General features: G+C 41.7%; 2 protein-coding genes across 3 annotated transcripts; both read right to left on the reverse strand.

Moving 5' to 3' along the window:
• Positions 1-656: 656 nt before the first annotated feature.
• mob3a (MOB kinase activator 3A) lies at positions 657-6,376 on the reverse strand. Of its 2 annotated transcripts, none has more exons than XM_083767871.1 (4): positions 6,195-6,376; positions 4,759-5,227; positions 2,061-2,263; positions 657-1,096 (listed from the first exon to the last, which is right to left on the reverse strand). In XM_083767871.1, the coding sequence occupies exons 2-4, from the start codon at positions 5,174-5,176 to the stop codon at positions 1,067-1,069; spliced, it is 651 nt and encodes a 216-aa protein (XP_083623997.1). In that variant the 5' UTR covers positions 5,177-5,227; positions 6,195-6,376; the 3' UTR covers positions 657-1,066. The 2 variants fall into 2 exon arrangements, with proteins under 2 accessions (XP_083623997.1, XP_083623996.1); XM_083767870.1 differs by having other exon boundaries at positions 4,759-5,326.
• A 780-nt stretch (positions 6,377-7,156) lies between these two features.
• zap70 (zeta chain of T cell receptor associated protein kinase 70) lies at positions 7,157-26,266 on the reverse strand. Its single transcript, XM_083767751.1, has 13 exons — positions 26,095-26,266; positions 13,023-13,554; positions 12,612-12,772; positions 12,258-12,396; positions 11,923-12,004; positions 11,287-11,309; positions 11,157-11,199; positions 10,644-10,830; positions 10,241-10,450; positions 9,114-9,303; positions 8,513-8,653; positions 8,220-8,332; positions 7,157-8,000 (listed from the first exon to the last, which is right to left on the reverse strand). Exons 2-13 carry the CDS (start codon positions 13,425-13,427, stop codon positions 7,907-7,909), a joined length of 1,788 nt encoding a protein of 595 aa, XP_083623877.1. The 5' UTR covers positions 13,428-13,554; positions 26,095-26,266; the 3' UTR covers positions 7,157-7,906.
• Positions 26,267-26,399: the final 133 nt, after the last annotated feature.

Below are 26,399 nucleotides of genomic sequence, written 5' to 3' on the forward strand. Positions count from 1 at the left end.
CCACCTAGTGGACACCTACAAATATCTCTCTCTGTGTTGTCACCATATTTATAGGTTGTCACTGGTCACAGACAGAGCAGGGAGTGTTAATTGTCACGTGAGGACCGAGTCTCGTGTAGCCAGCCTTCATCATCATCAACAAAATGTCTACGAGTTTGACTTTGACCTCATAGGAATGTGCCTTCTGGCCTTCAGCCCACAACATTGTTACATAATAGGCCTATCCTTTCAGGAAAAAAACTTTCTAAATGCTCACAAAATATTGTAATTACAATATGTTGTTAAATTTAACACTAAAAGTACCCTTGTGCTATTTAAATAAAATATATATATAGTTGTTCTATGAATTAATATAAGACTATATCACGTGTCTTTTGTATTGCAGATATTTATGTTTTTTTATTATATTTTTTAGGTCCCAGTATAAGTATGGTTGACTTCAGAATTTTTTGTAAAAGTTGTGTTGAACATTTTCTACAGGCAGTTCCAGGCACATGAGAATGTTGACCAGGGGTTATCACCATGCTGGCTTATAATGGACATTTTGGAAAAAAGTGGAAAACTATATTGAAGCAAACTCTGGTAAATAGATGACCCGACAGCTATTAATGTCAGGAAAATGGGGGAACAGCATTCACATTCACATCACAATGACAAGAGGTTTAAGAATTGTTTTAATGTAACGACATACTAAGAATCTTATATTATGTACAGTTACAATTTTTAAGATGAGACTTTAGATGAGAAAGATTAGGACAAAAATACCTAGGAATGATTCAAATCCAAATAATAAAAAGAAAACATCAACAACACAAACATATACCTCTTAATATTGTGCTCTCATAAAATGCTCAGACTTTGAAACAAATAGAATGCCTTACAATGTTCCTGGTTAAAACCTACATGGTTAAAATAGATTACAGTACTTAAATATAAAAATAAAGGCTCTTTTCGATTTGGTTTTTATTTTGTTCTCAACTCTGCTGCAGTCTTCTATGTGGTCTGTGGAGTGGACGGATCATGTGGTCTACAGTCGGGAATGTGTCAGGTGGTCAGTGGTGCTCCCTTAGTGGCACATCCGAGAGGTCATCTCTTTCTGTGAGAAACAAAAGGCCCAAACAGCAGCAAAACATACATAAATAACTGAATAATAAGTAACCATTAATAAGGAACTGTCAATGTATATTGTTTATCATTATGTTAGTCTCGCGTCTGCCGTCATATAGTCTGGAGCAAGGGAAGCTCTATACCATGAGTAAAAAATAAAGCGGAAGTGATTTTAATCAAATTGCACAGAATTCCGAAGTATGACAGAAAGGGAGAAATTACCACTCCTCCTGAGGAATGTGCAGTTTTGTCAATTCCTGTCATAAGAAAAGGGACAACCAGTAGGACACAATGGTTATATGCCATGTTTTACTTACCGCACCAACTGCTTTATTTATTTAATTTCATTGATACACCTGCTTTATTTATTTCATTTCATTGATGTTCATTATGTTGTTTATTTATTTATTTGCGGCTTTCACCTTTATTTAATATTTTTTATAGAGGGACAGACAGTAGACTGACAGGAAATGGGGGAGAGAGATGGGGGAGTGACATGCAGCAAAGGCCGTCGGGATCGGGAGTCGAGCCCGCGGCACACTGCCAGACTCGGACTAGCCTCGGTACCAGGCTTTCATTTTTGTTGGTGAAAAAATTGAAAGCCTGGAGGAACGCATTGGCCGCTCTGGTCTAAAAGTGGGAGTCAACCCTTCCGGGTGGGCGTCGCTCCAAATGATGTGACGTAGCGCTGCACTAGGGGGGAGAGGAGGGGCCGGGGGTGACGGACAGATCGATGAGATCCAATCTGAGCCGCGACCCGCCCCTCTAGACCAGAAACCTAACACGTTAGCTCAGGCTAGCCCAGGCTTATATTGTTTATTTTTCATGTCATAATTATAATTGTGCTTTGGTAACACTTGTCAAATGTCATTCCAATAAAGCCTGTTGAATTGAATTGAATTGAGAAAGAAAGAGAGAGAGAGATCTTTGTCTTTTACTTCTGTCAGACTAACCAGAGGTTCCAGCTCTTTGTGATCGGTGAGGTTGAACTCGGTGACAAAGTAATAGAAATGCTTGTAGCAGGTGTTGACGTGAGCCTCAGCCCCCATCTGGGTCACACGATCAAAATGGTGGATATAGACGTGGACGAACACACGGAACAGACGTGACAAGATCTTCTTAGCTACCTGCATGAAGGTCTTGGGGAAAGGAGTACCTTGGAATCAAGCAGAAAGAAAAACATATTTAAGCCATGACAGTGCATTTCTGTTCACATAAGAACACAAAGTCAAAACATTTATATGATTTTTGATATGTTCTGATATGCAGTGATAGTCCTAGCAGCTGTACTAAATTGCCATGTGCTAAAATAAAATTAGACCCACTTCAACCCCATCTGAAAACTGCAACAAGACTACAGTTTACAGAATCCGTTCACATTATATTTCCATGTTGGGGCGGCGGTGGCTCAGGGGTAGAGTGGCCAGTTCAAACCCAGGCTCCCTCAGAGTATAATGTCAAAGTGTCCTTGACCAAGACACTGAACCCCAAATTGCCCCCGATATGCTGGTTGGTGCCTTGCATGGTTTCCCCTGTCATCTTTGTGTGTGTGAGTGTGTGTGTGTGTGTGTGAATGGGTAAATGTGCTATATAAATGCTTCATTTACCATGTTAACTTCCGTTTACAGGTTTGCGGTCACATTTAAGGCTAGGCAATTTTCACTCTACTGGCGGTTATTTGCTAAATACATTATTTTCCTTCTATATATAGGAACAAGTTAAAAAAAAATCATTCACTGGTTGTAATGCAATTGGTAGGTTCATCATCATCTTAATCACTTAATTAATGGTGCCTTTGTCTGAGCAACTTGTTGAGTCATGACACAGCCACTATCACCTGCATCAGATTGGAAAAACTTGGGGCTACTTGGTTTGGGGGTAAGCCTGTAGCTTAAGTAATTTACTTTAAGGTTTTGTTTATGTTAATCTAATAATATTACAGGAATCTGTTCCAGAGGACACGAGCTAAGGTCATCATGTCTAATCATAGACACATGTAGATAGCATTGGCATGGCCAATTATAAATCCATTGCTGGGATGCTTCAATGCCGAACTATGCAAGCCAAGGCAGTGTGAATATTTAGATAACAGAAAGCGGACAATGCTGGGATCATCATAACAAAACGATGATCTCAATGAAAAAATCCATAGGGTCTCTCCATACGGTCTCTCTCGGTGCACAGAATTATTTAAAGCATGTCTTGTTCATCCATTGAAAGTGGTTCCAAAAAACAGATGCTGCCTACACTTGAAAGAACTCTCCTTGTAATATTCCACCCCTTGTCATAACTCAGTGGCAGTTGTGTAATTATCCTCGGATCTAGACTCATATAAATCTATTGTTTTATTTATTTATTGTAGCAATAGGGATCCTTTTAGGGATGCATCAGAAGTAGGCAGGCCACATACTTTTGGATCCTGGTTGGTAGTAGTAGCCTCGGCAGCATTCCTTTTCAGGTTCATGATCCGGTCGGGAGCGGATGATATCGTTACGGCATCTTGCAGTCATTGTTTTGTAGTCATCAGGCCGAAACCCTCAATCAGGAACTTCCTTTCCCTCAAACCGATTTTTCCCAATAAAAGCTGCAGGCTACGAGAGAACTAGTCACACTTTGATTGTTATTCTTCCGGTTTGAGGGAAAGGAAGTTCAAGATTAAGGGTTCCGGCCTGATGACTACAAAACTACAACATGACGTAACAATACCAGTAAGACGCCTTAATAAAGGCGAGGAGCAACCGCAGGGCTGAGACACTCTACCGGAATAATGTCACTTCATTATGTCAGCACTACAGCGGAGACAGGCGGTCAAATCTCTACCAAAGACCTGATGTCACTCGCTCATCCCCTGGTCAGGGCCGTAGAAGTTTCATTTTAAATTGTCTCATATAAGCATTGTGGTCCAAAAATAAATAAACTATCTCAGCGATAGTCAGGCAGTTGTCTCTGTGTCGTCACAACTGTAAATAAGATATTGTCAGGGAGTTGTCTCTGTGTCGTCACAACAGTCAGTCAGCGATATTTGATAGCGTCTGTTTATAGTGAAATTTGTAATAATTTGACGGCAGTAACATTAGCGTTTTCTCTCAGTCAGTTGATCCATGAGTCAAACCACCGCGATCATGGTAAGTGTAGTCAAAATGACAAAAGCGATCTTTATAATCTTAATACAAACCAACAATTTTATAAGAACAATATTGATGTAACTAAGAGATTCGACGAGTTAGCTATATTTTATATACACAGATTTAGAAGGAATAATCAAAAGTCGTTTGATGCGGGGTCGCTTAGCGCTCTGCTGTTTCTCCGGAGCTGAGTAGCTGACACTTTCTTGGAGTGGGTGTTGCCCCGTGTGTGTGTGTGTGTGCGTGTGTGACTGCATGTGTGTAGTGGCGTGGCGTGTCGTGTCGCCCATGTATTGTGGGTGTGCAGCATTACATGAAGAGGGCGCTTGAGCGTTACAGGCTTCGTGCACGTTTGCATAGTAAGTGCGACTTGCAGTCACAATCATCCGCTCCCGACCGGATCACACAGCAATTTTGTAACACAGACCAGGCTTTCCTCCGAGGTGGAAAGCCTGGTGACGCGAGGTTAGGTTGGTAGTGGTAGAAGAAACCATGGTCATCAACTGTATCTGTTCTCGATACTTACCGATGTTGGTGGGGAAGATGTGCTCATTGTTGATCTGTACCTCAATCCAATCCATCATCAGGCTCATGTACTTAGGCGCTGCCAGGGCAGTGGGTCTTTTGTACTTGTGCTCATCCTGCCAGCGATATTCGTACTTGGGCCCACCAGACATGACGGGACAGGACTGGTCGGTGCATGAGTCGCTGATGGTGCCATAGATGAGGTTGATGCGGTTGAAGAAATCTACCACGTGCACAGCCACCCAGTCATTGAGGTCTTCACCGTGGGGCAGCTGAACCGCCTGCTTCAGGTCCAGACCAGCATTCAGAGATGCCTGAGCCTTCTTGTGCAGCTCAAAGCGCTGCGTCCCGGGCTCAAACTTGCGCTTGGGCCGGAATGTCCTGTCTTTGTTGAAGACTTGTTTCAGGGCCATGGACATGGTCGCATGTGGCAACGGAGATTTGTTTGAATGGTTGCGGTGAATTATTTACTGGTGAAATGGAAACAGTCAAAAGGTTGTGTAAACAGTGAGGATAGAGCTGTTGTTATGGACTGTCTGATTGTATTTGTCTTGACACAGTTTGTGTTCCTGTGAGTATGATAAAAGAGAGGAGAGAGTGGGGGTTAACAAATGAGCACTATCCTTTGCTGGCTATTCATTCTATAATGCAGCTGCACTGATGCAGGGTCTAATCTGGGAGATCAAGATTTAAAATTAAGTGTACAAAAAAAACATAATCCATTAAAACGATAATGGCTGCAAGGGTATGATGGCGTGGAGATTATACAACAGAGGAGTAAATAGTGTTTTGTCGCTGGCCTGCAAATTGTAATAAATAAATAAATAAATAAAATAACTTCCCCTCCAGCTTCAGCCAATGTGAGATAAACCCAAAAGTCTTAAAGGGAGAGAGACTGATATCATTAATGATCATAATATTGATAGTTAGGCTGAGGCGTAGCTTAGCCCATGCTGCAATGTTGCAAACTGAATGACCTGAGTCATTTCCTATTTTAGGCACGCGCTGCGGCGGTAAAACGAAGAATTTGGGGAATGACAGTAAATTTACCACCACCACACCAAAACATGACCAAATGTAATATAGTGTTTGGTCAATGATCGCATCTGCCTGTATTGTATCCTTTACACCTCAATATAACTACGCAATTAATACAGCTCGGGTTTGGCTTTTACAGTCTCCCGTGTAAAAGTACAGATGAAATGTCTGATGGACGCATGCAAGACGACTGTACGCAGTTTAATCCGTGACGTGAGTGTGGCGATCGATAGCACTTGTTGCAGGTACTGGATCTACACACATACATGTACATATGCTATTCCTCCCTTATAAACACACCATGCTTAGCCCAATAGTTAAAACCGACATCAAATTCAGCCACGCGATCTAACGGGAACGAAATACCCTACTGCTGAAAACCACTTTCCTCGAACTTACTTGTTCCGCCTTCCTGTTCCGTTCAATGTTTCCTTCGGTCCTGTCGTCTGCTAATACTGTTCGATATAGATTGAGACCATGTAACACGCACAGCCTACATTATGAATACATGTTGTAATAGCAATTGTAGCATTTCTAAACATTCAATAAACATATCACTTTAGGCAAACTAACGACTGACTCCTCCCTACAAAACGAAAAAAGTACTTCCTTTGATGATACGTCACTGACACTGTACCACCCGAGGAGGTTTTGTAGGCACTAGGCAGTCTGAACTCTAGATCTGAAATAGCCATGGTTCACATGACGCTCGTACTTCACTTAGGCGATCGCTACATTTACATTGTAAACGTGTACATAAACATTCAGATTCCAAATATAAAGTACTCGCCACATGTGCCACGGGTGTTAGAAATGTGCTGGTACAGTGATTAGCATTGCTGCATCCCGCGTTGTTTAATAAAAAGCATTTTTATCCGAGCTGTTTTTTTGTCATTGGCTTTCAACTACGCTCCCCTATCGGTCGGGAGGAGTGTGGCACTCGGTGTGTTCGATATTTGAACACTGACCGCACGGCCAATACAGACTAATAGGCGAGTGCGCTCCCGGTGTGCAACTGTAAATTTCCCAAACGAACCCCGCTTGAGAAAAGTAGCCGGGGCGCTCGGATAAAAAATGCTTTTTATTAAACAACGCGGGATGCAGCAATGCTAATCGCTGTGCCAGCACATTTCTAACACCCGTGGCACATGTGGCGAGGACATTATATTTGAAATCGGAATGTTTATATACACGTTTGGACAGTAAATGTAGCGATTGCGTAAAACAGGCTGCAGTCGCGCCATGGCAGTCATGTTTCAGGGCTAGATCTGAAAAAGCCTATTTGTTTCGCGTGTTATTTCATAACACATTTATAACAAGCCCACAAGGCCCCGTGATTATTTATCAAACCAAAATGAATATCTGAATAAAACATGACTTTATTAGACGACAAGACAACACATAGTTCAACCCATGGTTTAACATCCTGGAAATTTAGGCTAATTGGCCTGCGTAATAATAATAATAATAGCCTACCCTACAGCCTACAACATATACAATGCGTCTATGTGTGTGTATTTAAGCCTATTATTGTTAATTATATTATATCAATTTCTTATTATCACCATCATCACTATGATCGTCATCATGTCATCTGTTTCTTTTTTTATTATTATTATTTTTATTCTTTTAAATGCCCTTTATTTGTAGTAGTATTCTTAGTATATAAAATGTACTATACAAATATATGTTCTTTATTTATACATTTTTACTTTGTGTAGACAAGAGTCCAAGACATCACTCAAACCAACTCCAATAACTCATAATCCTGCTCTCAAAGACATTTTCAAGACAGAGATGTCCCTTGCATGGGTTACACATTCATTCATTGATGTGAATGAGGCTTGTTTAACTGTAACAGTACTGTAGCTAAGCTGATCAGTGTGCAGAGTTCATAAGAAGCTCTTTGTTTTGCTTGTTGGTGTCCATTGAAAGGATGCATTGTGAGAGCCAGGACAGAATGTCCCTTGTATCCTTCTGCTTGATACACTTTAAAATCCAGAGAGTCAGTTTAACTCTGGAAGTGTAAAACTAGGCCATTAAGGGTCTTTTTCTTTTTTTTTAAATATAATTTCAGAATTAAAATTCCGCCCAGATTTTTACTTTGTAGGCTAAACAGTGTGAGACTGGGCCTTGCCGGATATGGAGTAATGATAAGCCCTCATGGACTCTGCAACCTTCTTGAAGTCTGGACGGTCCTCTCCCCTGAGAGAGAAAGGAAATACACAGCAATGTTGTGGTCATCAGTGGCCAGCAATGTCATAAAACCTGAAATGTATCATATTGCTGCAAGTTGCAATTCTGGAAGCATTTTTCCAGTGAAGGACATTATCAAGAACGAGCGACATCACATGCTGACTGAAATCAGTAACTTAACCACATAACAAATCAGAAAATGAGAGATTCATGAATTGAGAGCCTCACTTGTATATCCAGCAGTCTTTCATCAATGCATACATTCGATCTGGACATCCTGGTGGACATTCCATGCGGTTCCCAGTTTCAATAAAGCGGGTGACCTCTGGACCTTTCATTTTCTGTATAGCATTGGGACAAGTGAAAACAAAAAAGAAATAACTTTCTCTTGTTCCCATGTGACAAACACAATTATAAAAATACTAAAACAGAAACAGTTCAACTGAATGTTGAAGATTGAGCTATGGAATACATATTTTTTGGCTTCTGTCAATGATTCTGCATGGCTGCTCTGCTAGTACCTTATATGGTTTGCCTCCATACGAGAAAGCTTCCCACATGGTGATACCAAAACTCCAGACATCGCTTTTACTGGAGAATTTGTGGTAGTTTGTACACTCTGGAGCATACCACTTCAGTGGCCATTTCCCTCCAGTGCGAGCCTGTGTAAGATATATATATATTTGTTTTGATAAAAGGAACAAAAACAAAAATGAAGCCTGCACAAGATTTTCTGTGGGCAAGTCAGTTATTAAATGCAATAACATAGATTTTTGGAACTATTGACACAATGCCAATGAGTCCATTTATACCAGGCAAGGTAATTAAATGTCAGAGGAGCAGTGATATCCACATATCCCTATAATTAACAATTTCAATGCTGGTCAAATGGTACCAGAGCGTCAAGGCCCAATATAGCAGGGTCAGTTTGTAAGCCCATATTTGTGTGCATGCTGTAAAGAATTTCATTTCCTGCAATGTTGCCACAGTATTGTAGTATACAAGATTAAAAACTTTGTACCTTGAATAATTTGTACTGCACATAATAAGCACCCTTGTGGGATTCAATCAAAAGAAGCAATCCATTATATAACTAAAACAAAACAAGAAATTAATCCCTACCCAGTAATAGTCAGTTGCCCCCAGGGCCTTGGACAGCCCAAAGTCACTGATTTTGGCAAACTGTTGGTTAACTAGCAGGACATTACGAGCCGCCAGGTCTCTGTGTACGAAATTCTTCTCCTCCAAATACTTCATGCCCATTGACACCTGGTGCATCAAGTTGACAATGTTCTCCACGGTGACATAATCCCTGTCCCAGGATGGGGTGAGAGGGAAAGAGAGAAAACAGAGAACAATGCATGAGAGGAGAGAGTGAATGTGTGGGCATTTGTGTATGTGCATTGGGGGTGGCTGCGGCTCAGGAGGTAGAGCAGCAATCTGGGAACCGAAAGACCAACGGTTCAATACCCGCCCCGGGTCTTCCTGGCTTTGTTTCAAAGTGTCCACGAGCAAGGTGCCTTGCATCGTTGTCTCTGCCATCAGTGTTTGTCTATGAATGGGTTAATGCACATTGTAAAATGCTGTGGATAAAGCCGCTATAGAAAGGCAGATCATTTGCCACTTGTGCAGGCAGTATTATTTGTGTGTGCTTAAGACTATACGCCTCTGACCTGATCTGCTCTGTGATTGCCCACATGATACCATGCCCTGTCAGCTGGGTCAGTCCCACTGAGGCTACAGACACCTATATATAAATATTGTAGCACGGTATCACACACCAGCCAGTTTCACAGTGGCCTTGGCTACCGATTAAAAAAATGCCCCATATACACTTGCAGTATGATATGACCATTCAGCAGACTAGCACCCAACCTTGTCCTTTTTGCATGACCTGCATGATCACACGTCAGAGGTTCACAGATGGAAAAAGGAAATCCAACACCTGAATCATCTGCATACAACATGAAATATCAAAATCCTGTATACTTCATGGCAAAAACATCTTATCTATAAGTAGCAGTTGTAATAACATGCTGGTTGAAACTTGAAACTGGTTAATATTATTCTCTATGGTCGCGCACGCACGCACACACACACACACACACACACACACACACACACACACACACACACACACACACACACACACACACACACACACACACACACACACACACACACACACACACACACACACACACACACACACACACACACACACACACACACACACACAGAGTACATACTTCCTGGATGAGAGGAATTTGTTGAGCGGTCCAAGAGAGGCCATCTCCATGACCAGCATTAGGTTCTCACCCTTACTATCGCACAGGCCTAGCATGCGCACAATGTAGGGGTTGCTCAGCTGGTGCATGATCTCTGCCTCTCTCATCATCTCCGCCTTGGTATGCTCATTGTCATTCTTTAGCACTTTGATGGCCACATCTATCTGGCCCCTGTGACAGCAGACATAAAGTGAGAAGAATGTTTATCCTTTGTCGCACAACGGTGTGCACACAGGTACTCAGCAACACCCAAACATGCTCACATCCATACACTAAAACGTACAGTACACACTGACCTCCATTAGGGCCGTGTTGTAGTAGTTAGTGCAGTGCTACTAACTAATATAGAAGCACTAGCCCTTACTTTTCTGTTTTGAAGACTCCCTTCCTGACGTAGCCAAAATTTCCACTGCCCAGCTCCACCTCGTCAATCATTAGCTGATTTCTCTGGATGTTGAACTTCTTCAGATCATCAGGGTTATGGTATGGATTGTCAAACACACTGCAGTCCATGGGCAGAGCTTCACCTGTGTGGGGGACTGGTTTGAAGGCTAAAAAGCCAAAGTTAAGTCACAGAGAAGTTTAGAGGTTTAGGTTCATAGTTTAGAGATCCTGCTAGCCAAACTGCATTGCAGGGTGTGTATAAATTCAAACATAATATAATAAGTATGTTCTTCACCAGTATTACCTTAACGATAGTTAGGCCATTACTATATCAAAATGACAATTATGTAGCAGAGAAATTTACTGTGCATTTTTTGATAACATTTTGAAATGATGGTTCAACTGTTGTAGTGTCTGTGTCTTATAGTAGTGTGATAGTGTCTTAAAAGACAGAAAAGCTATCAAATGAAGTCTGGGACAATAATCTACAAACCTGAAGGGGGCGATGTATATCTTCCATTTCCATGAGGCTGTCTCTGAAATGAAAGGTAACAATTTATCTCAGTGGACAAACTTTTTAAATAAACTAACAAAAAACGGCGCCGAATGTTGTCAATACTTACTACTGCTGGAAGAACAGGTGTGTCTGAAAAATAAATTAAAATATGTGTATTAAATTAAGTGTATTAATTAATTTAAATGTAAAATTAATTTTAACTTTGACAAAAAGACCCCCCCACATACAGTAGTGTTTCTCTCTTTCTTATCTATCTATCTATCTATCTATCTATCTATCTATCTATCTATCCATCCATCCATCCAACCATCCATCCATCCATACATCCATACATCCATACATCCAGGTGTCCACCTGACAGTGACGATATCCTATACTGTATATCCACTTTTCCCATTTTTTATGTTTTTGTTCCTAAATTAATAGGCTACCCAGCTTCATATTACAGTGTCACACAAACACAACACACACATCAAAAACAGCCAATCTACATCTTCTAAGGCGTTGCATGCAACGCAGATCTGCAATTTGGGGAAAAATATAAAAATGAAGAGTGTGGGTTTTATAAAATATTTAACCGATGAAAAATAATGAGAACTAACGAACTAATGTGACTAAATAATAACTAGTCTTAGTGCATTGGAACACAGGTTATTTTTTTATTTCCTTAAAGTTTTGGAAAGGTTTCCACCAGACAGCAACAATATATAAAATAAGAAAATAAATTGATGCTTTTCAGTACCACTATCAGTTTTGCCAATGACACATGCCTCCGTGAGAACAGACACCAGGCCATCAGGCTTCATTTTCAGGTACTCAACTAGCTGGTGTGACAAAAGCAAAGTTGACAGACAGAGAGAGGAAGAGAATGGGAAGGGGGAAGATATGACAGGTAATGGAACATGTCAATACTGTAGTGTATATGGATGGTGGAACGTGAAATACTTTCATCATACACAGCACAACAGGATTATTTGAAAAATGCTTTGAAGAATGTTCCAGACGTGACATTAATGAGGACGCTAAGCCTACATTTCTGCTGTATATTTCTACAGTAATGCATTAGGACAGGCCTACCTGCCATACAGTGTCAAACTTGCTCCCGTCTGGCATGGCGTATTTCCCCGATTTGTCATGGAAGATCTGATAATGGTATACTGATTTCCCATACATCATAGACAGTGCAAAAGTACCAGACTCATCTCTCTCTCTCACCCTAAGGAATAGAAAGGAAACTGCATTAAAAAACAACAAAGATCTCTCAATTGTCTTAAATAAATCACAACATAATATGTTGTTTTATCTACCATATTATGGTAGATAAAACAAGTCGATCCTTGTCTTTATGGAGGTTGTTGGATGAACAATAAAAATGCAAATGTGGGGGAAAACACACAAAATAGAGAATCAATATAAGATCAAACTGCTCACAGGAACTTTCCATCTGGCTGTGCACCAGAGTAAAGCCGCCTCTCGCCCTCTGCACGCGATATTTTACCATGGTACCAAGGCATCTTCTCATGGGCTGTGGTGGCAATCAGCTTCTCCAGTTGAGGAGCTTGACTAATAATGGCCTGGTCCATTGCTTCTCCCTGGACACAAACAGACATACAGTCATTGTCCACCTCTATAAAAGACAAACTATACTTTGCTGTATGACCGTGTCACATGCGGAAAATAACAGTGAGTGACAAGGTTGTGCGAAGTATTAGCCACAATCGAAAGAGTCTAGGGATGAGCACAACAAAACATATTCATGGTTGAATAATCAGTGGCTGGTACAGTGGTATATGGTATGCCAACATTTAAAATCTAACCATGGATCATGGAGCAAAGACACACCTCTAGGTTCCAGGTCTGTTTTACATACTCCATCAACATCCTCGCTCTCAGGCTGTCAAACACCCCGGCCCGTATGGGGGTGTCGGAAGAGTGCAGGCATGGTTTCCTCAAAGTACACACCAGCCCGTCTGGATCCTTGCTGTAGAATTCACAGAGCTCTGCCGGCCCACAGTGTGACTTGCCTCCTACGATGCAATATGTCCCGTTCAGCTGTTTCTCTATGGGGTAGTGGTTGAACTCCAGGCTCCACACCATGGAGAGGACATAGCCTCCTAGACTGCGGAGACACTGTCGCAGCAGGAAAAGACCGTCCGCCAACCCGACCAGCTTCAACTGTTCCTCTGCCTCCTTACGACTGATGCTGCCATAGTAGAAAGGCAGCTCGGATGCCGGATCAACAGACATGGTGGCCCCGTGGCAGGAGTATTGTTTGACTTGGAAGTTCTGTTTTTATTAACGGGTATTGGAGTTGGTGTTGGAGAATGGAGGATGGATAATGGTGCTGGACAACTGGATTCTTGATGAAACAGAACTAAAGGTAGAGAGAGAAACACACAGAAGCACAGAAATGAATTGCTTTTGCAGAGGGTTGAAGATTATGGGCCTTATCTTGTGTCAGGGGCACTTTATCCGTAATTTGGGGATTTAGTATTGTGTAAGTGTAGTGCCCCGTAAAATTGGCTATCTTGTGCCACAGCCTAAATCCTTAAAACACCTCTCTGGAGGTGAACGGAACACTGTCCCCTACCCTCCCAGTGAGCTTTGGCGTCCCACAAGGAAGCATACTAGGGCCTTTACTGTTCCTAATATATGTTAACGACATGACTTCAGCTTGTGACTGCAACTTGTTCCTGTTCGCAGATGACTCAGCACTGCTGGTCTCGGACAGGAACAAACTGCAGGTTGAAAAGACCCTCAGCTCTGAACTCGGTAGAATCTGCACCTGGCTCGCTGATAACAAACTATCCTTACACCTGGGAAAAACTGAATCCATCCTCTTCGGATCAAATAGTAATCTCAGCAAGGCAGATGGCTTCTTGGTTAGAGTGGGTGACAATATTATCACACGAAAAGATCAAATTACCTACCTAGGTTCCATCCTGGAGGCCAATCTTTCCGGTGATAAGATGGCCACCAACGTAATCAAAAAAGTCAATCAAAGAACAAGATTCCTTTACAGGATCTCCTCACTGGTCAGCAAAAACACCTTGAAGACCTTAACAGGAGCCCTCGTACAAGGTTTCTTTGACTATGCATCCACCTCTTGGTACCACAGCACCTCAAAGGCCCTTAAAACAAGGCTCCAGACCTCCCAAAACAAACTGGTCAGGCTCCTACTTGGCCTCACCCCCCGAACCCACCTCACCCCTGCCCACTTTGACAGGCTGGGATGGCTTAGGGTCGACGACAGAGTACAGCATCTTGCAATGGGTCTGGTCCACAAGATTCGATACACCACCAAGATACCCATGTACCTGTCTAAATACTTCCTTAATGTAAACGAAGTCCACACCCACAACACCAGAGGGAGTGCAACAAACCATGTACAACCCAGATTCGGCACAAACAAGGGACTAAATTCTTTTCGCTCCTATGCCACCAAAATGTGGAACGCCCTACCAACAGTCATTAAGACATGTGAATCCCTTGACTCCTTCAAAACCGCTCTCAAAGGGCACCTATGGATGGCTGCAATTCGAAACTGGCCTCTGTAAAATCTGAATCCCCCCCCCCCACCCCATTTCCCCTCACTGTATATGTATCTTTTCCCTTTTTGCTTCCTATATGATGAATTCCTGTTCTGTTCTTTAGCTACATAGAAGTGTCTATTTGTATGTCTCTAAATGTTTTGATGAATTGAACAATGTGGACCCTGTTGTAAACAAGTGTAATGCTTAATTGGGTCGTCCACTCACAGTTAACAGTCTTTGTATTGAGTTTGTGCTTAAAATGTACTGTAAATTCTACAAACTGTTAATAAATATTTCAATCAATCAATCAATCAAAACCCTCGTTTTGGCATAGGCGGGTTGTGGAGAGAAGAACGAGGTCCCCGCATTCTTGGCATACATTCGGTGAAGAGATTCATTATCCATTACGCATTATGCCCAGTGATATCTTACTATGGCCCATGGAAGAGCAACGCGTGCTGCCTTGGAATACATTTATATTTGATACGGATAGGAGGGTTGTTTTGTATGTCCAGTATCTGTCATCCACTCCGCGACCAACACTTTCTCACTTTTGCTGCCCTCTCCACCCCTGTGCCGTTTTCTTTTTTTTTACACCGCGCACAGATACCAAGAACACTCGTCATTTCATTAAGTCACAACTCGCAAATCTGAAGCATTTAAAAAAAATCAAAGTGCTGTGTAATCTATGGAGTTTGAACTTTCATTATTCATTCATTCATATATTGTGAGTGTATTGCCTCTCTATGAAACGGTATCAAGCGAAAAGTCAAGTTCGGGAAATTAAACAGACTTGCACTGAACTGAAGTGAAATTACTTTGGAAATGACACATGTTGCTTCCTTGCCATCTAGCCTTTAATTGCCTTTAAATAAAACCACATTTGTATCACAAGTATCATCTACGTGTTACTGATTATGGGGAATTGTATATTATTGTAATCCATTAAATATTTGCTGCGCAATGGTGTGATGAAACGGAAAACAAATCGCACAATATGCACCATGGCAGAAATCAAATAACAATTACAGAGATTTTTGGAGAATTAAGACAGAACGAGACCTCTGAGCTGTGAATGTTCTGCAATATTGTGTATCAAGGCAGCTCCAACTCGGCCCGGACGGTTAGCTCAACCGTCTGGGCCCCTAGGCTGCCAAGCCAGCTGGATGGCGTGTCTGACTACTGTTCCCTATCAATAAAGGCATAAAATGCCCCCCCCCCCCAAATGCAGCTCCAACTCAGGAGCGCATTCTTTTATCAAACGGATTCGCATTGCGAGTGATTTGAAGAGGCACTTTCCATTGTCCTAAACCTGTGTGCATAAGATAGCAATTATAGGGAAAGCGCATCAACACAGACACACCTCCACCCGCAAATAATGGTGTCGGCATAATGTATAGTGGGTATAGTGGCCGCAAGATACCTAAGCCAAGCTCCTAAATGCATAATTCACGGATAATAGTTAATGCTTGCGGGTAAGGCATGGTATACGATAGAGCCCTAGGTGTCTCCCTCCACTCCTTATTATTTCATAATGCAGAAATGTATGTTTAATTTCTGGTGTAATTTCTAATTTCTAATTTTTAATTTCTAGGTGTAATAAATTACTAGTGGATTATGGATTATACATACCAATGTTGTAGATAATCGCCACCTCTTCAACATCAAGTGCCACGAGAGTATTGGAATAAACTCAGTTCTGTTATAGCTCATAAATGTCAACTCTACATAGTGGTGTGAGGTACTCTGTGATGAATGTGATACGAGGCTATACTGCAAGGAAACACAACAAAGCCACAACAGGAAGTTGCAAATCCGCCCCCAGTCCCCCTCCTTTCCCCAGCATCTCTATTCCGTTGAACAGGTGCTTTTTCACTTCTAGATTATTCCTTCCACTATAAAAACCCTAATTTCTGTAATATCCTTTTTGGTTTGGGACAGGATAACTTCTCTCCTGTTTAAATATACTTCAGTACCCTCTGACATTTATAACAGCTTTATGGACCACACTGATACTGACAGTATATGTACGGCTTATTAATTATGTGAAATTGTAGATTATGTGATTTAGAAGATTTGGGATTGAGAAACTCTCATAATAGAACAGGAGATATCCCAGTACCAGAATCAGAATAGGGTCGACATCCGACATGGTGTCTGGTTGCTATAGGGCCATGCAAGCTTACCAGCACTCCACTTGCCTCCACACTACTCTGCCAAGATTCTAGGCTTATTATCCCATCCTCAATGTTTTCACATATTGTACAGTTAATATATATATTATATTTCAGCCACCTCTTTTGCCCATTAGGACCACTCTATGCAACGTCATTATACAGGCGCAGCAGGCAGCACAGCGACTGCGCTGCACAGGTGCATGATGGGAAGGAGTTTTTTTTTTTTTTAGAAAGTCCCATGGCACTAGATCGGTTGAGCTTCTATTTAAAATAATTGGATCACCAGAATGTTGATGGGACACGAAGTCATCACTGTTGCCATTGAAGATGAAGCGGAAAATATTAGCTATAGGCTGTTGACCTTCAGCTTGCATTAACATGACATAAAATTACCTGTGCATGTCACAGGCAAACGGTTAGAAACCATAGCTTCCTGTGCAAGTGTGCATGCAATCTTGTGTGCTGCCACATGCATCTATGCGGACATAGGTAAGCAGAAAAGTAATGAAGACTCCGCTATGGCCCAAGTACCTCAACTCTCTATTCACCACACCAAAGGCATCCACAGTGACACACTGTCAATACTGATATGCTACACTGTAGAGTCTACATACAGTACATTGCTGCTATAGCCAATCACAATCATAATACAGTGAACCATGTCAGTGCCAGTGGTTGCATAAACTTTGGCTTGGGATGGCAAATGTTTTGGGGAAGTCTGTTTCTGGTGCGTCTGCATTAGCATGTTCTAATGTTCTAAGTTAAGACTAAACTTAGGCAGTCTGGGGTCTGCACTGAAGAGCTTTAACGACATACTATATAATTACTATATAATTAGTATTAAAAAGATAAAAAAGGATTCCGACAATGTTGGCAAATAGTTTTAGCATCTATCATGATAACTTGATTTTAGCTGTAGTTGTGAACTTGTGTCAATAATATACATATTCCTTTATTGTGCCAAATCTAGTTCCATTAAAAATAATCAATTATCTAATCTGTCAAATAGAATAGATAAAGCTGTTGGGGGGGGGGGGGGTGTCTTTGCAGGATAACTTTAATTGTTTTGAGATTAAGATATCAACAAAACCATTAATGTATTAACACACTGTCAAATGATTTCAACATAAACATACCGCTTTGTTTTTGGACTCTTTGATCCTTTGCCATCATTATTGCTTCCTTTTAGACTTTTCTGGTAAAACTGTACAGTATATAAATAGATCTAAATCTTTGACTATTTTACCTACCATATTAGGTAAACCCTAGCCTCTGCTTTACTACAAGGCAACAGTGCCAGTTACAGGAAATACATCTGCAATGAGAGGGGCCCTGGTGTGTGAAAAAGAAAAGAAACAAATCAAGGCTGATTTGACCTTTGAGACAAATAAATCCAAAAATGTAATTACTGCACTTTTGCTTTGTAGGGCAGTGTACAGTGTGCTCGAATAACGATTTTGCTTACACAAATAAAGCTGAAGGAACACAAAGCAAACAGCACAGAGATATTACAGAAGAACACGACCTACACTTTTGCCAGGTTTTTTGTCTCTATCAGGCCGAAGGCATGGAGAGAGAGTATGTCCGCATGCGAGCGTGCGTGCGTTAAACTCTAATATAACCCCTGCTCAACAATCATTTCAACACGAGAGATGTGGTTTTCCTTTTTGAGAACTAATGTAGAGAGACTAGAGAGCCATCTGTGCGGTTGTTCTGACATACAGCTGCTCTCTTGTCAGATGAAGCATTGTACAAGTGAAACCATGTATGTAATCTGTCATCTTTAATGTTAGCCAAATCTAACAACCTGTGACTTTATTTGACTGAATTAATTAAGATCTTGGATGCCATAATTAGCTGGTCTAAATCCTACATCTGCAACATTGTTTTGTAGAAAGTAATATTGAAGCACATTCATTGCGATATGAAATTCATGCACCCTAATATTTGTAAAGTCTAACTAACCCTCTTAGCTAATCTCAAACTGGATTGATAGATGTGTGCATGTGACATGTGCGTGAGTGTCATTGTATAGTTGTAAGCTACAATGAGAAAAATAGGGGTCCCATTTGAATGTAATTTCATATAGACCGTTTGGTACCAAGATAGCAGAATTCTACACCCAATGTCAAAGGTCAAGGCCATTTTTACTACTACTAAAAGATTGTCAAGAAGGTCAAAGGCGAAGGCCATTTCTATTGTAGTTGATGGACGTGTTATGCTCTTGTATGTGTGCTCTTGTTCAGTTCTGGGACAAACTAACTTGTATCTGTCTTCAACCCGTGTTCATTTCAACTTATGCATTTGACAACAACTCAAAATGTTCCAGCTATTTTAGGTGATGATTACATTGGCTTAGTTCTACTAACATTTTATCAGGAAAATGTAGTCAGGGTTCTGTTAATCAAAACATTCCTGGATACATACATCAACATGGTTTCAGTGTTGAAATGTTGTCTTTAGTTAGGGCTGTTTATGTATCTAAAATAGATATATACATTTGTATCTGCTTACGCACGGTTCACATAAAATGGCTTTTTGTCCCAATTAGTCCTTTTGAACATCCCAATTGAGAGACATTGTCAGAGTCTTTCTCAGACCAGCTTTCTAAATATATATCATATGTAGACCATTGCCACATTAACACCAAACAAGGGCAAGATACTATAGTGTGAAGGCAGCTTAAATATCCATTAAAACTAGAGTTGTTCCGATACCGATACTGGTATCGGTTACTCGGACCGATACCACCCTCAAGTACTCAGTACTCGGAAACCGGCCCCGATACTTCGACCCGATTACCAAAACATCCAATTGACACTAGGCTGAACGAATGCAACGGGAGCACGTCTGACCCAACACTGCAGCAAATCGCCCAAAACAGCCGATCCACAAGCATAACTGACAAGTGTAGATCGGAGATCCATCTATGAGAAAAAAGGGGTAAAATAAGTGTTACTCAACAAAAATAAAGTACTCGTATTGGTAATCGGTATCGGCGAGTACTAAAAATGAAGTACTTGTACTCGTACTTGGTCTGAAAAATATTGTATCGGGACAACTCTAATTAAAACATTATTGTATAGCCAAAACACCTCGCTATATAACATTCAAAATAGGTAGGTAGATTATAGGTGGGTAGGCTACGTATGGAAGGTATTAATACTATCATTCCAGGATGATGGTATTAATGTCTTGTGATTTGGAATGGTTTGTTTTAGTACTTTTTGTTATGACGAAAATAGTAATAGCATGTTCCTGCATGCAGACTGACTTCAGTTGTCACATTTCTTAACCACATGACGACATAGCATCCCTATCCTCCAGTAAGAGGGAAATGGAACTAGCGACCGACTACGTCCGTCGCTAGTTCCCGTCCGTCCGTCGCTAGGTCCCGTTTACGGACGGGACTTGGCGACGGTCCGAATCAGGCTTTTTTTTTTTTTTTTAAGATATTTTTTTTGTGGCTTACGCCTTTTATTGATTTTTGAAGGGACAGACAGTAGGCTGACAGGAAACGGGAGAGAGATGGGGGGATGACATGCAGTAAAGGCCGTGTCGGGTCCGGGAGTCGAACCCGCGGCACACTGCGACTGGATTACCAGTCCGGTGCCCAGACCGTTACGCCTGGGCCTGGGCCTGGCTTTATACACACATAAAGAACAAATGTTCTGTGCTCTACCTGTGTTTCATGGCCGCCTCAATGCTTTTCCAATGGAAGTCACGTGGTTTGAACAAACACTTGAACAAACCATGTGTCTTCCATTGGAAAAGCATTGAGGCGGCAGAGCTCAGAACACTTCTTTATGTGTGAATGAGGCCTCGATGACAGGTGGTCCTAATTTGAGCGACCGGCGGTCCGAATCCAGCGATGGGTGGTCGGACTTAGCAACCGGCGGTAGTAACTCGAGTGACCAGCGGTCCTACTCCGACCGGCGGTCCGACTCCAGCGACGGGCGGTCAGACTTAGCAACCGGCGGTACTGGTAACTCGTCGGACCGGCGGTCCGACTCCAGCGACGGGCGGTCAGATTTAGCAACCGGCGGTACTGGTAACTCGAGGGTCCGACTCCAGCGACGGGCGGTCGGGCTTCATACACACACGTAAAGAACAACTGTTCTGTGCTCTGCCTGTGTTTGATGGCCGCCTCAATGCTTTTCCAATGGAAGTCACATGGTTTGACCAAACTTTTTTGTTTGATGCGGGGGAGGGGGGCAATCAAACACAAGTGTTTGGTCAAACCATGTGACTACCATTGGAAAAGCATTGAGGCGGCCATGAAACACAGGCAGAGCACAGAACAGTTGTTCTTACGTGTGTGTATGAAGCCTCTGACTTAGCGACCGGTGGACCGGAGCGACGGACGGATGGACGGGAACTAGCGACGGACATAGTCAGGCGCTATTTCCATTTCTCTCTCCCTCTATTCTGGACATGGCATGATGTTATAGTAGGAGAACATTCTGCGAAAATATGTGAACATATAAAATAGCCAATCTTAACGCTCACTGTTGATGCTATTTTCATTTATAGGGTTTAAGTGGTTAAAGTGCAGTTTTAAGTCAAATTTAGAAATGTTTAAAATGAGGGAGTGTAATTGTAGTTACAGAAAAGGCTGATTATCACTAGGCCGAGTTCTGAAAGGAATTATGTGGCAGATGGCAGGCAATCAGGTCAGGATAGGTATAGAGAAGGGTGACACCCTTTGCATTTGGCATTATGCCCACAGTCAACAGGGGGATTCATTATAAGCCGATTAGCCTCGATACCCAGGCTTTCATTTCGTCTGCGCGAAAGATGAAAGCCTGGAAAAAGCCGTGGGCTGAACCAGTCTAAAAATGGGAGTCAACCCTTCCGCGTAGGCGTTGCTCTAAATTATGTGACGTAGCGCTGCACTAGGGGGGAGAGGAGGGGCCGGGGGTGACGGACAGATCGATGAGATCCAATCAGGGTGCGCGCTTTTCTGAGACGCGACCCTCCCATCTAGGCCAGAAATGTCTCTGCTTAGGTCAGGCTATAAGCCGATCACCAAAGATGGTCCTTTTTGTTTTGTTTTATCAAACTCAATACTTCCAGGATTAACTTCAAATTTGAAGGAACATTTCAAGTAAAGACTTAAAGCAATAACAAAAATATTTCCATAAATGTATAGACTCAGGAGGGCTTTACTGTAGTATAGGGGAGACAATGAGATTCAGCCGGATATTCGAGCTGTAGTGTCGCACAGATGGGAAGTCAAACATGCAAGAGAGGATTCTCTATTTATTGATTGTTTCACCTGGGGATTGCCAGTCAGACTTGAAAATAGCAGACCTGGACTGCCCGCTGGCCTAGTGGTCCAGACGCATGCCACATATATTATAGGCTCTGGCCTGACTGCGTGTCACGTGTTCGAATATTGTTCATGACAGCCTTTGTTGCATGTCTCTCCCACCCTCTGTCAATCTTCACTTCACTATCAATAAAGGCAGAAAAGCAAAAATAAAAGAAAATAACTAGATCCATCTCCCTTGAAAGAAACATAACTAAACTTATATCATATGTAAACTGTTTATATTGTGATGAGTGGTGATTATGGTGAGTTACATGCCCCATGTATATAAAACGTGAAAAAAATGTGCACAGCGGCAATGCACAAGCAGACAGGCACGGGCATGTTCCTGCAAAGCCACGCCTTTTCAGACAAAATACTAACGTCACTAGTGCAATTGAACAGACTGGGGAATTGGGGGATTAAATAAAAGACGTTGACTGCCATGTTATTTGTTTCCAAAGTGGCCACTGGTACCCAAAACAGCAAAACTACATAGTGCGACTTTAAGTCTGACTTTAAGTCCAATTTTATAAATTAGGCTGTAGGACGCATAGGATAACATTATTAGATACTGGCTTTTCTATTTATAATTGCAATGACAGTGGTGACTATACTGATATAGTTTAAGTCATTTATTCAAGTTCCACTTGTACATGTATACAGATGACTCCGACATTGAATTCTAAGCATGTTGTGCCACTTTTAACAATATTCAATATTCAAAAACTCATGACTCATGCTTAACAGTATCAACATGGCTTGTCAGATCAATACACATCAACAAATAAATACTGAATAAGTGTATATTTATTCAATCGAATGATTATTCTCCTCTCCAGGCTATTATTGTTTGCTACAGTTTGAACATATTGCAGATATGCCTCACTCTATAACTAAAATACATCCAGCAATTTGGGGAAAAGTTACAAGCAATAAATAACACATACTGTAGACCTCTTGGGTGTGTCGGATCTTTCCATTTTGGTTCTTCTATTCCAGGGCACAATGAAAGCAGCTAGAGTTATATATATACTGTATATAGAGAGAGATAATCTCTACTGTTGAAGCCACAGTAACTAACAACATCTTGGCCTTGCTAGGCTTGATATAGTGAATACACTAGCCTTTGTTCCAGAAAAGACACAGCTAATGGTTATGCGCAGCCCATTTTTAAACGGACAATCTTAAATTGTTTGTGAAGTTTAAATAGTCTTATTAACTTAAGAATAGTCCATACCCATCCGGGGTTCTGGGCAACCGTGTATCCGACCGACTCAAGGCCGGGCACTGCACTCCGTGTGGTGGTGTGGAACACGTGTCGAATTTAAAGTCAAGGGGTTGGGTCGAAAGTTTCTCAAGTTATGTGGATTACAGACGTATTAAGGATCCCCATTAGCTAGTGCCATAACCATCTAGTCTTCCTGAGGTCCACATAAAACAACACACAAACAAATACAACATATGCAAAATTAAATGTCAGTACTGAACACACAATACAAATAAGATAGATGAAATTATGTGTGAGAGAAGAACAGGAAACAAAAAGACAAAAACTACTGTAAATGCAGGAGGAGTCGAGGCCTATTCCAAAGAGACAAAATTATCTACAAATAAAATATGTTAAAACATTGCTTCTTTGATAAGGTAATACAAGCTGTCAATTACTGGAACCTTTATTGTTATGATCAAGCACCGTAGGCTATTACTATAAACAATTTGTGTACCTATAAGTATTAAGTACACAAGTTTTACTGCTCATTTACTGCTCAAGACATCCTGTTCTCAACTGTAAGCCAGGACATGTTAGTGAGTAACCTAGCCCCTTTCGGGACCCTACATAAAGCTTTTCTGAAATTTTGATGAGTTTTATGTTGGGTCCCTGGTCATAACTATATTTTCGTATGGGAATTCCGGAACGCGGAAGTCAAAATGCTCTCTAAGATTGAATCTGCGCCGTGTGACGGTCTTTTTTTGCTTGAGTTATTCTGAATTCGGGAACTTTAAGTACCTATACATCCCGCTGCGAATATCTCCTGTGGCGCGGAAGCCGTTAAGTATTTTTAATCTTTGTTTGACCGATTTGGTCGCTTTATTTCTTCTTCTTTATTTCTTTATTGTACCGCCTCCCGGTGTGCGGTTGGCTTGTGCGGCTACGTCCCTGCCTCTGATCTGCTCTGTCATAGCTATAGCGCCACTAGCTAGCCAGATAGGCGGTACAATGAGGTGTCAATAAACAAGGAAGGAAGAGAAGAATCAAAGCGACCAAATCGGTCAAACAAAGATTAAAAATACTTAACGGCTTCCGCGCCACAGGAGATATTCGCAGCGGCATGTATGGGTACTTATACTAAACATATTCAGAAACGCTCACACGAAAAAATGTCGTCAAAGAGCGCAGACAGGCGCTAAACATGTTGTTTATGTTTAAGAATGGCTGCGTACCAGGTGGCATGGTAGTGGTGCAACAGGACCCAATGCACTGGGTCGAACAAATGTCAGAAACTTAAGTAGCATTGGGTTCTGCTTGGAGGGCTATGAGTAACCCTGAGACCAACGGTGTTGCCCTCAGTGCCCTGTTCTTCTGGACAACCTGGACTGGAGCTTCCTAAGGTCACCACTGACAGCAGATGACCACACACCATACAGCAATATAGTCAAGATGATATAAAACAAAACATAAAAGGGGACCAGCAGAAAAAGAAGCACATTTCCTGGAAATACCAATTGCTTTTCCAATTGTCAAAACAATGTAATTAATGTAGTGAGAGCAAGACGGAGTGCAATCCAGTGCTCCAAGGCGTTTAGTACTTTCAACTTGTTGAACTTCCAAATTACACAAGTTTAAATCAAGCTTTTGGCTTGTAGATAACATGTCCTTTGTTCCCAATCCCAGCACAAGTCTATATAAGTCTAATCATTCACAACTTTTAGTTCTCTGCTCAAGACCTCATTAAGTAGGCCTACATGCATTGCATGATGGTGCAGCTGCAACATAATGCAATGTTGAATCAGGCCCATGCCATGAGCTTCTATGGCACATATTTGGTAGCTCAAGATAGGTCATTAATAAATATAGCCCCTTTCGGGACCCTACGTAAAACTTTTTTGATATTTTGTTTAGTTTTACGTTGGGTCCCTGCTCGCTAGTGTATTTTCGTATGGAAATTCCTAAATGCGGATGTGGAGATTCTCTCTAAAACGCCTCCCCGCGGCATGTGACGCCATTATTTTCCTTGAGTTATTCTGAATTCGGTAACTTTAAGTAGCTATACACCCCGGTGCGAATATCTCCTGTGGCGCGGAAGCCGTTAAGTATTTTTAATCTTTGTTTGACCGATTTGGTCGCTTTATTTCTTCTTGTTTGTTTACCGTTTATTGTACCGCCTCCCGGTGTGCGGTTGGCTTGTGAGGCTACGTCCCTGCCTCTGATCTGCTGTGTCATAGCTATAGCGCCACTAGCTAGCCAGATAGGCGGTACAATGAGGTGTCAATAAACAAGAAGAATCCAAGCTTCCAAATCGGGCAAACATATATTAAAAATACTTAACGGCTTCCGCGCCACAGGAGATATTCGCACCGGGATGTATAGCTACTTAAAGTTACCGAATTCAGAATAACTCAAGGAAAATAATGGCGTCACATGCCGCGGGGAGGCGTTTTAACATGTAAACAGAGCCAGTAAATGTTTTAATCAGGTGGCATGGACGACGAGGAACAGGACCCAATGCACTGGGTCGAACAAAATGTCAGAAACTTCAGTAGCATTTGGGTTCTGCTTGGAGGGCTATAATAAATACAGAGCAGAGCAAAGACCAAAGATCCTAGGCAATTTTCCTGTGGAACCCCAAGTCTCTGCTACTTATAGGCTATTATTAAGTTAGTGTACTTACAGTTGAGTTTAGTGATCCTGGTCCAATTAAACAGTTTAGTTTCGGACCCTCAGGGTTCCAGATGGCTCCTTGCCTTAATACAGGTATGTAGGCTATATATCTTTGTATCTCTGAGACAAATTTAGAGTTATATGGTCCTTGAAATTAAAAAAGTTTGAGAAACACTACCGTACTGTTGACGGTTGACACTAGTGAATGATGACATGAGTTTAGATAATGACTGATGAGTCAAACCACACAGCCGGTAGTAGCTCTCCCGCGCGTGCACGGCGCGTTCACTTCACTCCTCATTTCCTTCCTTGACG

Source organism: Protomyctophum parallelum (genome assembly GCF_964188405.1).
Source record: "Protomyctophum parallelum genome assembly, chromosome: 6".
In the NCBI taxonomy this organism is placed as follows: domain Eukaryota; kingdom Metazoa; phylum Chordata; class Actinopteri; order Myctophiformes; family Myctophidae; genus Protomyctophum; species Protomyctophum parallelum.